General features: G+C 37.1%; 1 protein-coding gene across 1 annotated transcript in view; it reads right to left on the bottom strand.

Annotated features, from left to right (window-relative positions):
- LOC135468978 (slit homolog 2 protein-like) overlaps positions 1-15291 on the bottom strand; it is a 100361-nt gene that overhangs the window by 25495 nt on the left and 59575 nt on the right. Inside the window, 12 exon segments of the mRNA XM_064747482.1 lie at positions 403-474; positions 705-721; positions 723-777; positions 1388-1459; positions 1780-1851; positions 4219-4293; positions 5196-5346; positions 6827-6990; positions 9879-9950; positions 10620-10691; positions 13047-13118; positions 14222-14293. Coding sequence (XP_064603552.1) covers positions 403-474; positions 705-721; positions 723-777; positions 1388-1459; positions 1780-1851; positions 4219-4293; positions 5196-5346; positions 6827-6990; positions 9879-9950; positions 10620-10691; positions 13047-13118; positions 14222-14293 — 966 coding nt within the window.

Below are 15291 nucleotides of genomic sequence, written 5' to 3'. Positions count from 1 at the left end.
TGTAACAGTTATTTTTTTAGCAAATTATTTTCAAAAAAAAATATCTGAGAACACTACATCATATTTTCTGATGCTTCTCAATTAAGCTGGAGTGTTTGCTTACCTAAGAAAATACATTCAACACAACTAAACTCTATGCGATATTTTAATTATATATCATACTTTATATAGATGAGTAAGTGGGAAGGTCTGTCAGCAACCTGCGGATGGTTGTGGGTTTCCTCCCACCATAATGCTAACCACTGTCGTATAAGTGAAATATTCTCGAGTACGGCATAAAACACCAATCAAATTAATAACTAAATAAATTATATGGATGATTTTTCTTGTGTGAAGATCTGCCTTCACCACTGGAGTGGATATGTGAAAGGTATTGCTTGCTGACAAAAAGTTCCTACTTACAATGTGGATATCATACGGAGCTTATCAAATGCCCCAGGCATAATGCACCTGATCTGGTTGTCAAAGAGTGATCTGTGAAAAACATCATATTACACATACATTGTGAATTATAACACACAGAGAGCAATACAGGACTGAAAACATAAAGTTTGAAAAATAACTGTATCTTTTTACACCGTGCAAAACACACAGGAAATGAAACAGGAAGTTGCGGATTTCTAACTGAAAAAACAGAAACCTAACCTGTCAAGTATACTTCTTTGATAAAAAGATATACCTTTTCTCAAGTTTTTCATACTTACAGCTGACGAATTGGACTCCAGGGATGAAAAGGTTGAATTATTGATACAAGGGATTCTGTTTGTGCGTAGGGTCCTGAAGCATACAAGGTACAGGCCAAAATAAGTACCCGTAATAAAAGTAACAGCTACTTCACAAGCCCCTAATCCTCATGATTTATTGCTTTGTCCTTAATTTGACCTCCTTGACTAAAAGATACACTCTTTGAAGACAAGAAGCTGTATATTTTATTTGGTTTAAAGAAAACTGGTTACTTTACTGGAAGGTCTTAAAACAACTAAAGACAACTAAAATTGATGGGAAGACTGAGTCATTGCAAAACAGAGCAGACAACTGGATGTATTCCCACAAAAGGGTGTATCCACAATCTGTACATTTCTAGCTCTGTCCAAAGCTAGAGACATTATATTATTAATGTGTTTTAGACTTTATTTAACCCATTACCCTTTCCCATTTATAACACTAAAAGGTTGAAATCAAGCTGCTAATATGTAAAATGAACACTTAACATATATGATTGATTACAACTTTCACTGAGCACTTTCTTCCGCATCAGTTATAAAACAACTGAATGTAGTTAAAATCTTAAAAACTAACATTTCTTTCATTAAAAGTCTTTTCTGAGGAGCAGGAATGCTGTAAACTTCTCAGCAACTCATTTTTTTTGGTACCATAAATGACTTACAAAGTCTTCAAACTCTTCAGCCCTTTGAACATCTCAGCTGAGATTTGAGATAGACGGTTGTCTGTGAGAAGTCTGCAAAAGAAAAACAATGATGCTGATGTATGCAGATAACAGTAAACAGGAGAAAAGTGACTGGCAAGACCATAAACGTGACATTAACGTCCATGTTCATCATTAAATAATGATCAAGAGGTTAACTACTTTTTAAAAACATTGTCACATGTAAGGAGATCAAAGAAACTCATTCAATTCCAGCCTACCAAACAATGACTGCAAATGTTTATCTGGAGTGAAGATATTTTTTATTAAATAAAAACAGAATAAAAATTCTGAACAGAATAAAAATGTAACAACTGCTTTCTACACTTATGCCAGTTAAAAATGAAACTTACAATTCTGTAACTTTATCTAAACCCTCAAATGAGTTTTCTTCAATGGTGTCAATGTGGTTGTGTTGTAGATCTCTGTAAAGAAAGAAAATCTCTGCTAAATACTTGCCTGAGAATACAGGTACACATCCACACATGTGAATACTTAAAAACATTAAGTTATCCTGATGTTGCAAATACTGTAACATGGTTAAAAGATGGGTGTACACTGTTTTGTGCTCTAGAAGAATTGTTACATTATTCTGTTCATTTATTACACAAATTATATGTTATTTGGCATGATCAGAATTTAGGCTGAAGTTGTGAAATCTGTCAGGCAATCAATGTATATGCAGCTTCACCCAAGCATATGTATGTGAATATGTAGGAACATGAAGCAGGATGATAGTCAGGTACCCGTATGAACACATAAATATACATGTACATGTACCTGTAATTAATAGCAGTATGTCATTATACCTGGTAATTTGTAAATCCATAGTCTGTATATGTATGCTCACTACGGGCTAGCTTGTATACTTCCATTTGTTTGGGTGAAGAACTACACTTGTTCAGGTGGATGAGTATCGTTATAAGAGCGGCCGGATCAGGTAAGTGTCAGGGAAACAGGGCACAGCTGTAATGTGTGAAGCCTGGCACTTGGCTGACCCCACGCTTGTTGTTCTCATGATAATAACAGCAACTAAGGCAAAGATGAAAAAACCAAAGGTGCTGCTGTGATTAAGGGAGACTCAAGTGCTGGTGCCATTCTGTCTACATGAGCACTTGTACAGTGGAGATTACTCAATCAATATGGAGCGCATCGGTTGGTTTGGTGGCAGCGGTGGCAGGCCCATCACGATGCACACTCACGGTAATTATCGTGTCAATGCAGTCACTTGTGTGCCCTCTTACACTAATAACACCACCTTTCAGAGCCTCATCGCATTAACTCTCTCTCTCAATCAGAGATACATGTGTACATCCTACCTGGTACAGACAACCAACTAGCAATCTTCACAACTTCAAATACCTGTTTGACCTTTTCAACTTTATGATATGAATTCATCACCATAATTAACCATTTAATGAAATGGCACTTGTGGGTAGTCTTGCGCTGCACTTATGCCACTGCTTCAAGGTCAAGTAGAATGTTAACATATAAGCAACTGAAAGTCCATCCTGTACCATACTCTAAAGAGAATACATGTATCTGTGCAACCCACCCCTCTGATTCCTATAAACTTTAATCCACATAACCATGATGCTGTGTGATATTGCAACTTCACACCGCATGTCATTTCTAAACATGAAGGTACCGTAGTTGATCTTTTCCCAAGACAGGATGTCAAAACAATTTTCAGCTTCTTTCACCAAAACAGATATAACACCATGACAAGTAATGGTCACACGCACATGACTTCCAGTAGCCTGTGCAGTGAAATGAATTTATCAAAGTAGCAGCATGTAAAATAAATGCATCCTTCCTTAACCTTGTTAAAAATAATATGAATTTCAATACAGTTGGTAAAATCATGCGTAAGCTTTTCAGACAAAATCATATTAAACCCAATCACACTTGTTTTATTTGTAACTACAGACAAAAGAGAATTGATTGAGGCTTTTCTCCATAATGATTGTCTTGCTGCAGAATGGATGAGCTCACGAGAATGAGTCCACAGGTTTGAGTTCTGCTCAGGAATGTGCCATCTCCCAGGGGATGGGTACCTTTAACCCCACAGCCCCACATTCCTTAACTCTGACCCATCCTACCACAACTCTACCCAAGAGGACCTTAAGATAGCCATCTTGCATCAAGCAGAAAATTAAGAGCTTTAATAGAGCGCAAGCTGAATCAATAACATTGTGATAGGATGAGCAGGGAGAGAAAGCAGGATGACAAAAACAGTATCTGTTTCTGCAGATGGAAAGTGGACTGCTTAATCAGGGTAGTTAATTTACTGGACAGCATTTATTCCTTGCTGTACATTGCTTTGCAAGTTTGCCAAGGCTTTTGACTGCATACAGGTAGGCCTAGTTGACAGAGAAAATGAATCAGGACAAGCCGTGGACAAATCAATACGCTGTGACTCACGCTGACATGCCCAGTTTTTCTCATTTAATCACAACTCTATCGACAACTGATGAAATGGTGCAGTGATAATGATTGGCGGTGCAGTGTTGACTGCATGCAGCAGTTGATGTGACAGCTTGATCACACTATCAATTTCTCTGACAGTTATATCACCTCTGCCATTTCCGAAGGCCTGAGACCTGTCACTTCATGCAACAGCATCGTCTGTCAGGTATTCTAAATAACATTTACATGAACTGCTCGGAAGAAGCTGCTACATATTGGTTAATTAACACCTACTTTTGCCTTCCTTTCAACCAGCAAAGTGCAATTCATTTTCTTATTTTGTGTGCAGCTGCAATTGGCTTTGTAACTATAAATACACTTACATGACTTGCAGGTTAGGTAATTTTCTGAAGACTCCATTGTTCTCAACTCTTGTGATTTCATTGTTGCTCAGCTTGCTGAAAAAATAAAAACCCTTCAGGAAGACGGCAAGTTGGGAGGTAAAAGACCAAGTGATTAATGCCAGAAATTCAATTTTCCAGAGTTATATAAATACATGTACAAAGTTTACTGTTCAATTAAATTTCCCCCATACCCTGTTCTTCCCAATTTTACATCATGTTTAATGAATCTATTTCTACTTGTGATATTACACAAACATGAGCAGAGAGCTTCACATGTACATGTTTGATAACAGCTTGCAAAATTACACTGTCGCCGTGCAACTGTTTCATTGTTTTCTGGGTGGAGATAACCTTCATGCACTGAAACAAGCTAATTATGAAAAGAATGACACTTTGATCCAAGGAAACATTCTGGGTTGTCACTTGAGTGTTTAAACGTGACCTTTCCAATAATAAACAGCCGAGTTACAATGCACATTTAAGTCATCACCAATACGGGCTGGTAAACAAGATATCTATCGTTGATACAGCGTTCACCTTTGGAGCACATATCTAAACCATGAGCCTGCACATAAGGCTCAATAAAGCTGCCAACTTTCATATGAGGGAAGTTTTCAGATGTAGGAACTATAAATGGAAAATGCTATTTGACTCCAAAAATATAAACTTAACTGACTAGATACGTGATCTTGTTTTTTTTTTTCTTCTTTTCTTAGCTTAAATTCTATCCTTAAAAGTGCAAAAAAAGCAACCTTCCATGAAACACATATAAACAGGGAAAAATTGGGGTTAAGGAAAACTTTTTACCTGAATTTGGAAAAAGTGAACAATATGAATTTTAGACTTTGATTTCCACATGTATACCCAGGCAGAACAGTAGTACAAATTGTATTGTGGAGTACACTGATTTAAGTCATATGTGTACTTGAGGCAGAGTAAATGTGTGTGATGCTTACAGTACTGTTGTATACATGGGCAGATCTGTAGGGATTACTGTCAGCTGACGAGCTGAACAGTCTACCTCTGTGTTTGCACAAACACACCCCCTTGGACACTCGCGATCAATCATACAATTCCCAGCATGCTTTGTCCTGTGAAGTTCGGCACCTGCAAATGATCAAATAAGAAACCACAGGAACTTAGAAAAAAGAACAAGAGATGAAATCCCTTGAATCTGCAGCAGGTGAGAGTGAATTCATTCGTTACAGAATAGAACAGGAAAGCTCACCAAGTGTTGAGTGTGTTCAAAAGAATTCTGCTACACTGGAAAGTCTCATCCTCTATACACTATATCTAAAGTCATCTATATACCTAAATATATACACAGAATATGTCAGATTTATTCCTACATTTCGACTGATATTGAGAATATTTTACAAACAGCATAAGTGTAGTTTCCAAATAGTACTTTATGTATTCCCTGCTGAAGATCATAATTACATCTAGCCAGGCTCATATCTACATGTATTTGTCCATGAGCACGTACTGGACAAAACTCATCAGGTGAAGCCTTAATCACCCTAGAGGCAGTGGGATTTGAACCCACAACCTCATTTATCAAGGGTTAATGGCAACAAGTAATGCATCCAAATAAAGTGTTTTAAATGTACAGTGTTATCACACAGACTTTATTATTACTGGCCCAGTAGAGCTTTGTGTACCACAATATGAAGGACCACATAAGATGCGAGATTCTGAATGTCTATGCTCTGTGCATGAATGTTTAACAAAGCCTTTGACAATGTGAGAGGTGATCTCTTGACTGTGTCCCATTGTGAACAGTTCATGACACACCTACACACAAGGGTATATATCCCTCTATTGGCTAACATGATACAGCCCATTAGTGAAGAAGAGTTTGGGTCGTTGCAGATTTGATGTATTCTTAGCATCTAATTGTAGGGAATGACCCATGGATAAGCCTCCCTCAGCCACACAATAGAAAACCTCTTAATGTATCCTCCATAAGGTAATTGAAACATGGGCTACTCTCACGATCCTCAAAGGTAAACTGATCTACCCACAGTGATCAACTGCCACAGTCAGGTGTGCGTCATGAGCTTGCACATATGTATCATCAGGAGTCAGAAGTGTAATGTGAGGTCTGTGAGGAAAACGGATTTCTGACACATATTATACAGTGTATGTGAAAAACCAGTTAACTTTAGTAAAATTGAATGACCCTTTGTATGCTATATGTTGTTCTTGATTTTAAAAATGGATAGTACAAGTGCAGTTGGTTCTTTGACAAAATATAATGGTAGTTGAACAAAAAGCTTTCTTGCTGACACTGCAAAATTAATGCTGACTCAGCATTCTCTATTCTTCTATTCGTAAAGTACAACTTTACTCTGTTAAAGACTCTTAATAAAAAAAATTAAACCTATATTTTGTGAGTTCATTTCATTGGCTAATCAGAATAATAGCGAACTGTAGAAAAATTGAAATGATGCAGGTGATGCTAAAACAATGGTTAGACATACAACACCACAGCCTATACCCCATCTGAAAAAAACACAAAGTTTACGATTTTCTATAATATATACATGTAATTTTCATGTTTAATATGTCCTTAATGTGAACTGACCTTTACATTTGAATTTCTTCTGTCGCACATGGCCAATCTTTTTACGCTTCATCCTGCGAGGACTCTCACACCTTGCCCCGCTCGTCTCTATTGGGTGTTTGTCCAGATACAGAGCCAACCACTGGATGTTACAATCACAAATGAACGGATTTCGAGCCAAATGCCTGTATGTGTAAAAAAATAACTCCACTGTCAACATCTGTGATTGGCATTTTGGGTTTCATCATAGGAATTACATGTACAATACCACAAGATCTAACAGAATGTAGCAAGCTACAAACTATTGTGATATGACATAGGAGACCTTGATTTCAGCATAAAATACTTCTCTGGTTGAGTAACTGTTGGCTCTCACCATAAATAAATGATAAATATACCAAGCACAGATCTTTAAGGTTCTTCTGCAGAACTATGGTTTTAAGGTTTACCAATGAGACTTGCATGTCACTGAAAAATCCTATTAAGTGACATTATTACATTCTGCATAACATGTACAGCTAAATCCCTAAAACGTCTTTTATTTGCTCAGTTTTTTAATTGGTGTTTAATGATGTTCTCAAGAATTTCTACTTGATGGACAGGTTCAGGGGTGGGGGAATCCAGAGTGAGCAAACTAAACCACTGACATTCCCCAAACACCCAACAAACCTCTTGAATTTAAAGTCAAACAACAAAAGCAGGATTTGCACAACCATCCTTAATTGTCAAATGCCTGATAACATCAGGTGACATATTACAACACCAACAAATGTCCTTAAATGAACCCTGTGCTGGAATATGATATTGGGGAGAGATATGGTTCCACACTACACTGAAGCTGGTGATGTGACAACATGGCGAAAGATCTGATTATAGCATCCCTAAGGACTCCCCTGGGGTGCTGAGAGGGGCTAGTCTAGACAGCCTAACAAACCATGACACAACAGCTCTTGTTCAGGTTTGACTATCAGGCTGCTGTTATAACCCTTATCTCGAGTGCACATAGCCTACATTGTAACAAGGTAACTTGATGACAACAAGGAGGGTGGTGAGGGCATGCTACTTGTATCGGATTAGCCAACATGAGGACCACAGACAAGTTGTACTCTGTCATGTATCAAGCCACAAAAACTCATCCAGAAAATTTAATTCTCTTTTTGACAAAAGCAATTCGTTGAAAACTCCACACTGTCCTCAACTTTCCAAAATGTGGTTGGAGTGGCTAGTTCATGTACTGTAGATGGCCATGGATGTCTGATACAATACCAACATGTACCTGTATCAATTATTATGGCTTGCATGTAATTCCATTTCGGCAATATTGTAGCCATACTGTGGCAGGAACACTTACATGTTGATGTACAATGTACAACTGGTTTACAGCCAGCTTTAACAGTTAGCAAATGTAACACGTACACAGTTTATGGTTTCTATTACAGGTAAAGGGGAATCTTCTCACAACAACCCTGTAGTCATTGTCATCTGGACAAGCCAGCACCTGTATACTGTCATTTCTGAGTCAATCTTGTGAAGAGATTAACCACTTAGACATAAATCTTATCGGCTTTCAATCACACCTCAATAACAAATATTCCAAACACTCAAGATGTTTCAACTTTGAAATCTGTACATTGGTAGAGCTATAATCTTTGTGAACATCAGTTTTCCAAAGTGGAAGCGGAAGAAGTCACAGCTGAATTCTCATTCAACAAATATGACCTAACACAATGAGTCAGAGAATGGTTACTAGATGGAATCTTACAAATGATTGGCTACTGAGCTTTCTACAATCCAAGTACTTGTATATATCCGAGATCACTGGTATACCGCTGGTTGCATGATATCCAACAGGCCAGTCTCTTGTTTTTAAAGTTAACACCAAGACCTCTGAAGGGTTAACCACAAAAAGCTGGTGAAAAACACCCCAGCTGAGAGGATTACACAGAGAGGACTGTACCACAAGGTCTGAGGTGTCATCACTTCACCAAACTCCCATATTTCTTATCTAGTTCAGCAAGGGAGGAGAAACTTCTTACCACCTCAGATATGTCACTGGTAAGTAACCTCAGCAAAATGTCATCATTTCTTACTTAAACTGTAAACAGAGCTCAGCTTTTCTTGGCTACCTGCCAACTCTGCTTATCCTCACCAATGATAACCATCTTTGTAGGTCACTAACTGCTAAATGGCCGGCTTTCAACCCCAAAGAAACTGGCACAAGTCACAGAAGGATTTATTATGATCTCATGGATGACACTTTTCTGGGTACATGAATGTTTAAAGTCAGAAGTTATCCTCACACAGACAGTAAAATTTATCAAGAAAAAAAAAAATTATATATATGATGACCTTGCGATTTAAGGTCCTGACCTGATGTCATAACCTCTTGTAATGTCATCTCTTCTTGTGGTTGGCTGGGCAAATGTCACAATCTATCAGTGGTGAAACTTTCTCACATACATTAATTTTGCTTGATAATTACCACATTAGGAATGTCATAGCAGACAGACATTCCTGTATCCGTCTGAATGTTTATGCTTTGGAAGACTTACATGTATCTAAACTGGGCAAATCATGACCCATTTTGACCTAAAGAAAGGCAAGTGTGAAGCAGCCAACATTTGACTGGCATGAACATTAAATACTAAGGGCTTTTCATAATGCACAGAAGTTTACACAATCTTTACATCAAAAACCTCTCCAATACACAGTATTCATTTATCCCAACAAAACCGAAATCCAAATTTACTTTCTATTTGAATCATATGCATATATCTGACTGACTTAATTTCCCTGTTGTTTTCAGCAACAATTAAGTCACAGCAGAAGAGTGTTTTCCTAAAGAAGAATAGTTCTATGGCATCTATTTACAGTATTGTCTCAATGAAGTGTCATCATTATTAAACATCAAATATTGGCGGACTTGTTAATACTGTATTTCCTCTTATTAAACGTTTGTGAGTAAAACAAACAATCTGCAAATCTTACTTTCAAAGATGTAACAATATTGTGATAAATTAAGACCTCTTCATGATAATGTGATGAAGAATGTTAATTAGCAAAATTTACTTACAATGTCTGTATTGTCTTTAATGGGGTAAATGTTCCATTGGCAAGAGACTGGATTTTGTTATCATACAGTGATCTGAAATAAAATCAAAACTGAAGACATAAAATTTATTTATTTATTTATCTGATTGGTGTTTTACGCTGTAGGCATACTCAAGAATATTTCACTTAAACAACAACAGACTGATATATAGCAGGAGGAAGCTATGCAGAGTCCACAACTGCCTGCAAGTTGCTGTCAAACCTTTCAACCTACGACCAGGGAGGAAGCCAGCATGAGCTGGACATAAAATTTAACCTTAACGGACAACTTGATTTGACTATTTAATTGGTGTTTAACTTGGTTTCCAGTGGTTAAATTTTGAAGACCCTCCCCCAGTATCTTATATAAAGCCTTACTTCACAAAACTGCAACTTTGAAACAGCAAAAACTGCACGGGAGCATGTAACCTCATTGATCAGGGGAGGTGCTGATGGATTCTTCACTTGTGAGGCAGCGTTCAGAGTTCCTGGGGAAACCCCTAACTTTCGTCAGGTACCTGGCAAACCTACTGTCTTGTACACTGTATCTGTTGTATGTATATACACAAGCTCAACATAGCATGTATCTTACAATCTTTCACAAAGCGGCGTCTTGGCAATGCAAGTACTGTATGGGAGATTTTCTCGGCATAGCTGCACATGATAGATTTTACTAAGTTTATTCAGACTGAGAACATTGATTAACTATAAAACCGTGTCTTACAGGAGATTGAGGTTGTGCAAATCCGTGAATGTATCCACTCTCACACATGTAATTTTATTCGCATTCAGCAATCTGAAACAATACAAAAACACAACACAATTTACTTACATGCTAAAATTCCACGCAGGATAAGTCAAATGCCAAATCAAAATCAGATATATGTATTATACATGGTGTAAAACCCAGGCCTTCATATGTGTTGCATTGAAGTTTGTGCTATTAGTTAACGGTGCCTAAATAGAGGGATGGCGTGAAATGACAAAGGAGGGCATTTTTAAATTTTTGTCATACAATGTATGTCCAGCATGCTAATGTCAAGGATCTGTGAGGGTAAACCAGGGCTGGATCCCACACATGCACTGATGTCATCGTGTCACTTATTGCTCAGCCCTTCAACTGCAAATGACTTCATTTATGCATCGGAATTCCATGATTAAATTCCAATGCTGTTGATATGGCATTTACTCCATGGTGTCCCATCCATCATGCCCACTGCCAGCTGTCCCCATCTGGGGTATTGTCAGAGTAATCTATCTCCCAGTTACTAGGGCAATGGTCCCCACTGGGGCAGGTTTAAGTACTGATGACTCAATCATTCCCTCCTTAACCCCAACTCACAAGTCCTGGTGCCTCATAAAAGGCAACTAATATTAAGAAACATGAAAATCCTCTTCATCTTTTTCCAAGCCAGGCCTTGGAAAAGGGTGACTGTTGGGGGAAATTAGCTAGGGGATAACTTTCAGTAACTTCTCACGCACTAACGGTTATTGAGAAAAATTAATTAGACACAATGCTCTATTGCTGATCCATGACTTACCTCCGATTCAACAAGAGAAACACTAAACATTGCCTCATCTTAAAAAAGGAAGTGTTCCTTGGGAGGCTTTTGTTAATCTTTGCAAACCAAAGCATAGAATGTGTTTTAAATTAAAGGGTTTATAAAATATAACTGTGGAACAATAACTGTAAAGATTCAGTATTTTAAGTCAATAATACGGAACTTGAACACATCTTTCTTCATCTTGGTGCATATGTGCTATCTTGTCATTACAATGTCGGGCTATTCATACATTTATTTTCCACTGGCTCTCGAGAGTTTCTGAAACTTCGAAATTGACGTCTGAGGTGAACAGGTAGCAATGATTTTCTATTCCCTTCCACTGTTCTTCCTCTGAATGTTGTTTGGAGTTTTGACAAGTACATGACTGGTCTAAATCATAAAACTGTTGGGTAGAACACTGAGGGCTAATGAGGCCTTACCTTTGAAACCATATTTACATCTTAAAAGATCTTAAAACGGTTGAGAAACTTATTTGTACTTCTACATGTTAGGCTATACCTTAAACTAAACAAAAAAGACATGAATCATTACGTTTATTAAATCTTTGAAATAGCATCTTTTTCACTTCCAATTTCGGTTTAATAATTCTTATAGTACAAAAGTTTTAGAGGACATATTTCTTTATTTTATGGGACAAAAAAAAACACTCATCCATATCTGTCCCAGAAAGAAAGAATTATATTTGCTTTTGCATTTTAGAAAGTTCCAGTTTCCACTAAAATAAAAAAAAAAAATTGATTGTTGTTCAATGCCATGCTCCAGAAAAAAAACATAAAACACAGCCTATTTTTATGTAATATTAAAGATTATCAAATTGCAAATTAATTTCACTAGAGAAATGTCTCCATGAAGTTCACAGAAAATGTTGAGCACGTATCATATAGCCCTTCTCTCCATACGGCTTCCATGGATCATCTGTTAGTGTCAGTAAAACTGGTGACAGCTTCAGTGACAAGACCTATTAGTACCTTCCTCAATGAACTGACACACTAGGTTTTTAGTGGCTAGGATAATGGTGGGGTTAATTAATTGAACCATGTAGTGGTGAATAGCAATGCTATCAGCAGAGAGGCCCTGTAACCAGACACACTATCTCCGGTTTACTCTCACTTACATGCATATAAAGCGGACACAGAAAACAGCCCGTTTGCAATTGCTAAGAATAAAATGCACGTAATTCTTTAACTTGACTTCTTTACATAATAAGAGTTTATATTCTGGACTTTGTAACTGACATTCCAAACTAACAGTTTCTGTTGTGAATATAAATTTAATACTATGGAAATCACTTGGTGACAGCAGTAAGTTTAAAGGTACATGGGCAAAAATGTTCTATATGCAACTTAGAAGACCCATGTAGAAACACTGGCTTTATAAGTACAAGTTGCAGACAGCAAATATTTTTTTGTTTCCTGTCAAATTTGTTTGCCATTTCTGGAATATCTAAATGTAATCAGAAATCACTCATTCCTAAAAACATTTCCATTTGCTGTTACATAACATACTAAGATAATGGTACTTTTCAAAGGGCACCAACGCGACTCCATTGAGCAAGTCAAGAAATGTATCTACCACTGTATACTTACAATAACTGTAATGATGTCAAGCCCTCAAATATGGCTGGTGGCAGGTCACTAATTTTATTCCCATATAGAACACTGTAGGTAAAAAATTAAATTTGCCATAAAATAAACATACAACACATAGTAAACACTAAATAAAGAGAACTGATATTATCAGCATCAGCAAACACTGTACTCTTGAGTTCATTACAATCTAATTTTCATTTGTATTTTGTACATTTTATTGACAGTTAGAGGGAAGACTGGATGTGAGTTTTACACTCTGTTTAAATTCATGTCCTTCCTTGGTGTCAAAAGTATATGTCTGTTAACATGTGCCTTAATCATTTCACTTTATACACACAGTGACACAAATTCACCCCCTGAGTAACTTATACTTTATCTCGCTATGTATACATGTAGCTATCCAAATAAATATTCAAAAATTAAAAAGGTCATTTTCATGAAGTATTCAAATTTCAGTATGAGAAGAGATATTCTCAAAAATTTCCTACAGTAATATACATACATACATTTGATTTAAATGGCATCCATGTATACTGAAACACCCATTGACTAAATATACAACTACTCTAACAGGAATACTACCATGATGAAGAGCCTGGCAAATAAGTTCTGCTGGCAGAGCAAGAAGCCAGTGGCTCTGTATATCATAAATTTTACCAATTGTGGCTGTCTGGCAGATAGCCAACTTCACTGATGGACTGCAACAACAACAGCTCTTAACAGTGGACAGTAAAGAAAAGTCTGGTCATCATCAATCAGTGTGTCTTAGGCACACTTCTGCTGCACAGATGGTTCAGAGCAAACATCCTCTCGGCATTCCTCACTTTTCTGCTTCATTTGCACCTCAGTCATGCATTGGATTACACAGTACCATTAACCAGCAATATGGCAACAGTCATCCTTCATTGATAAACTGAAGCATGACATGTGCTTGACATGCAGTCATTACAAAATGCTTAATTAAACTGTAAGTTCTTCCGAAAGGAAAAGGTCTAAATAAACATATGTTTTAATACTTTACAGTTGTGCACACCTTCATAATAAGGCAATACGCTTCAACATTTTGGTCAACAAATATGGTCTAATAAAAATTTAGCAAATAAAATAATTTGAGTATTACAAATACTTAATATCTACAAGCTTATCTCATATAATATGCAGGAAACACTTACAGAGAATTCAGTGACTTGAGTCCGGAGAAGGCATCTGGAGCCAAATAGGATATCTGGTTGTTACTAAGGTCACTGAAATGCAAAATGTCTCTGTTATAAACTTACAATGATACAAGAAATATTGTGGATATAATTAGTAAACAACATGTCTAGTATAGAAATCAGTAATTTAGTGAATAGATGTACACATTTTAACACCAAATATTGCACCTTGCCATCACTCACATGTAAACATCACAGATCTTACTTATAAAGGTCCAGATCTCAGGATTCTGCTACCAGCAAACCTTTCAATATCACAGCAAACCACTGTATATCACAGCAAACCTTTCAATATCACAGCCAACTACTGGATATCAGAGCAACCTTTCAATATCAAAGCCAACTACTGGATATCACAGCAAACAGCTGGATATCGCAGCCAACCCTTCAATATCGCAAACCACTATCATATATCATCAAATGGTCAGATCAGTTAATAAAGAATAGTTGGCTCATGATTATGTACAACAAACACCCTACTCTTGAGCTGATAGGCTAAAATGTCAAATGCTCTTTCTATTTGACAAGCATTTTTTGTCATGCCTCACTATGTCATACACAGTGCATTTAGTAGAAATGAAGTCTCACAGAAGATGTAATGCAGCATTGCTTATAGTTCGAGATTGCTCTGACGCTATGTTTGGTAAAATTTTGACAGAGCGCACTCAATTTACATTTGTGGTGTGTCACAGGGCAAAAATTATCTATCAAATACCTCTCAACAGCCTTAAGTTTGCAGACACCTGTGTTCCTTATCTTTTCACCTGTCAATTTATCGTAATCACAACGTTGCTTTGTTATTTCCTAGGCCGCATGGATCCGAGATTCCTTTGTGATGCTTAAAACGAATGGCTGACAGCCTCGACATATTTGGCAAGTGCAGGTAACTGCATCTGGTTTTTAAATGGAGTGCACTCTGACATTGGTTTCAGCCCATCCATGGCCAAACAAAATTTTGTCAAACCTAACGTCAGAGCAATCTCGAACTACATTGCTTAACACTTATATGGTGTGTATGCTCTAAATGT

Source organism: Liolophura sinensis, chromosome 6, assembly GCF_032854445.1.
Source record: "Liolophura sinensis isolate JHLJ2023 chromosome 6, CUHK_Ljap_v2, whole genome shotgun sequence".
In the NCBI taxonomy this organism is placed as follows: domain Eukaryota; kingdom Metazoa; phylum Mollusca; class Polyplacophora; order Chitonida; family Chitonidae; genus Liolophura; species Liolophura sinensis.
This window is presented reverse-complemented; position numbering and strand designations above follow the sequence as displayed.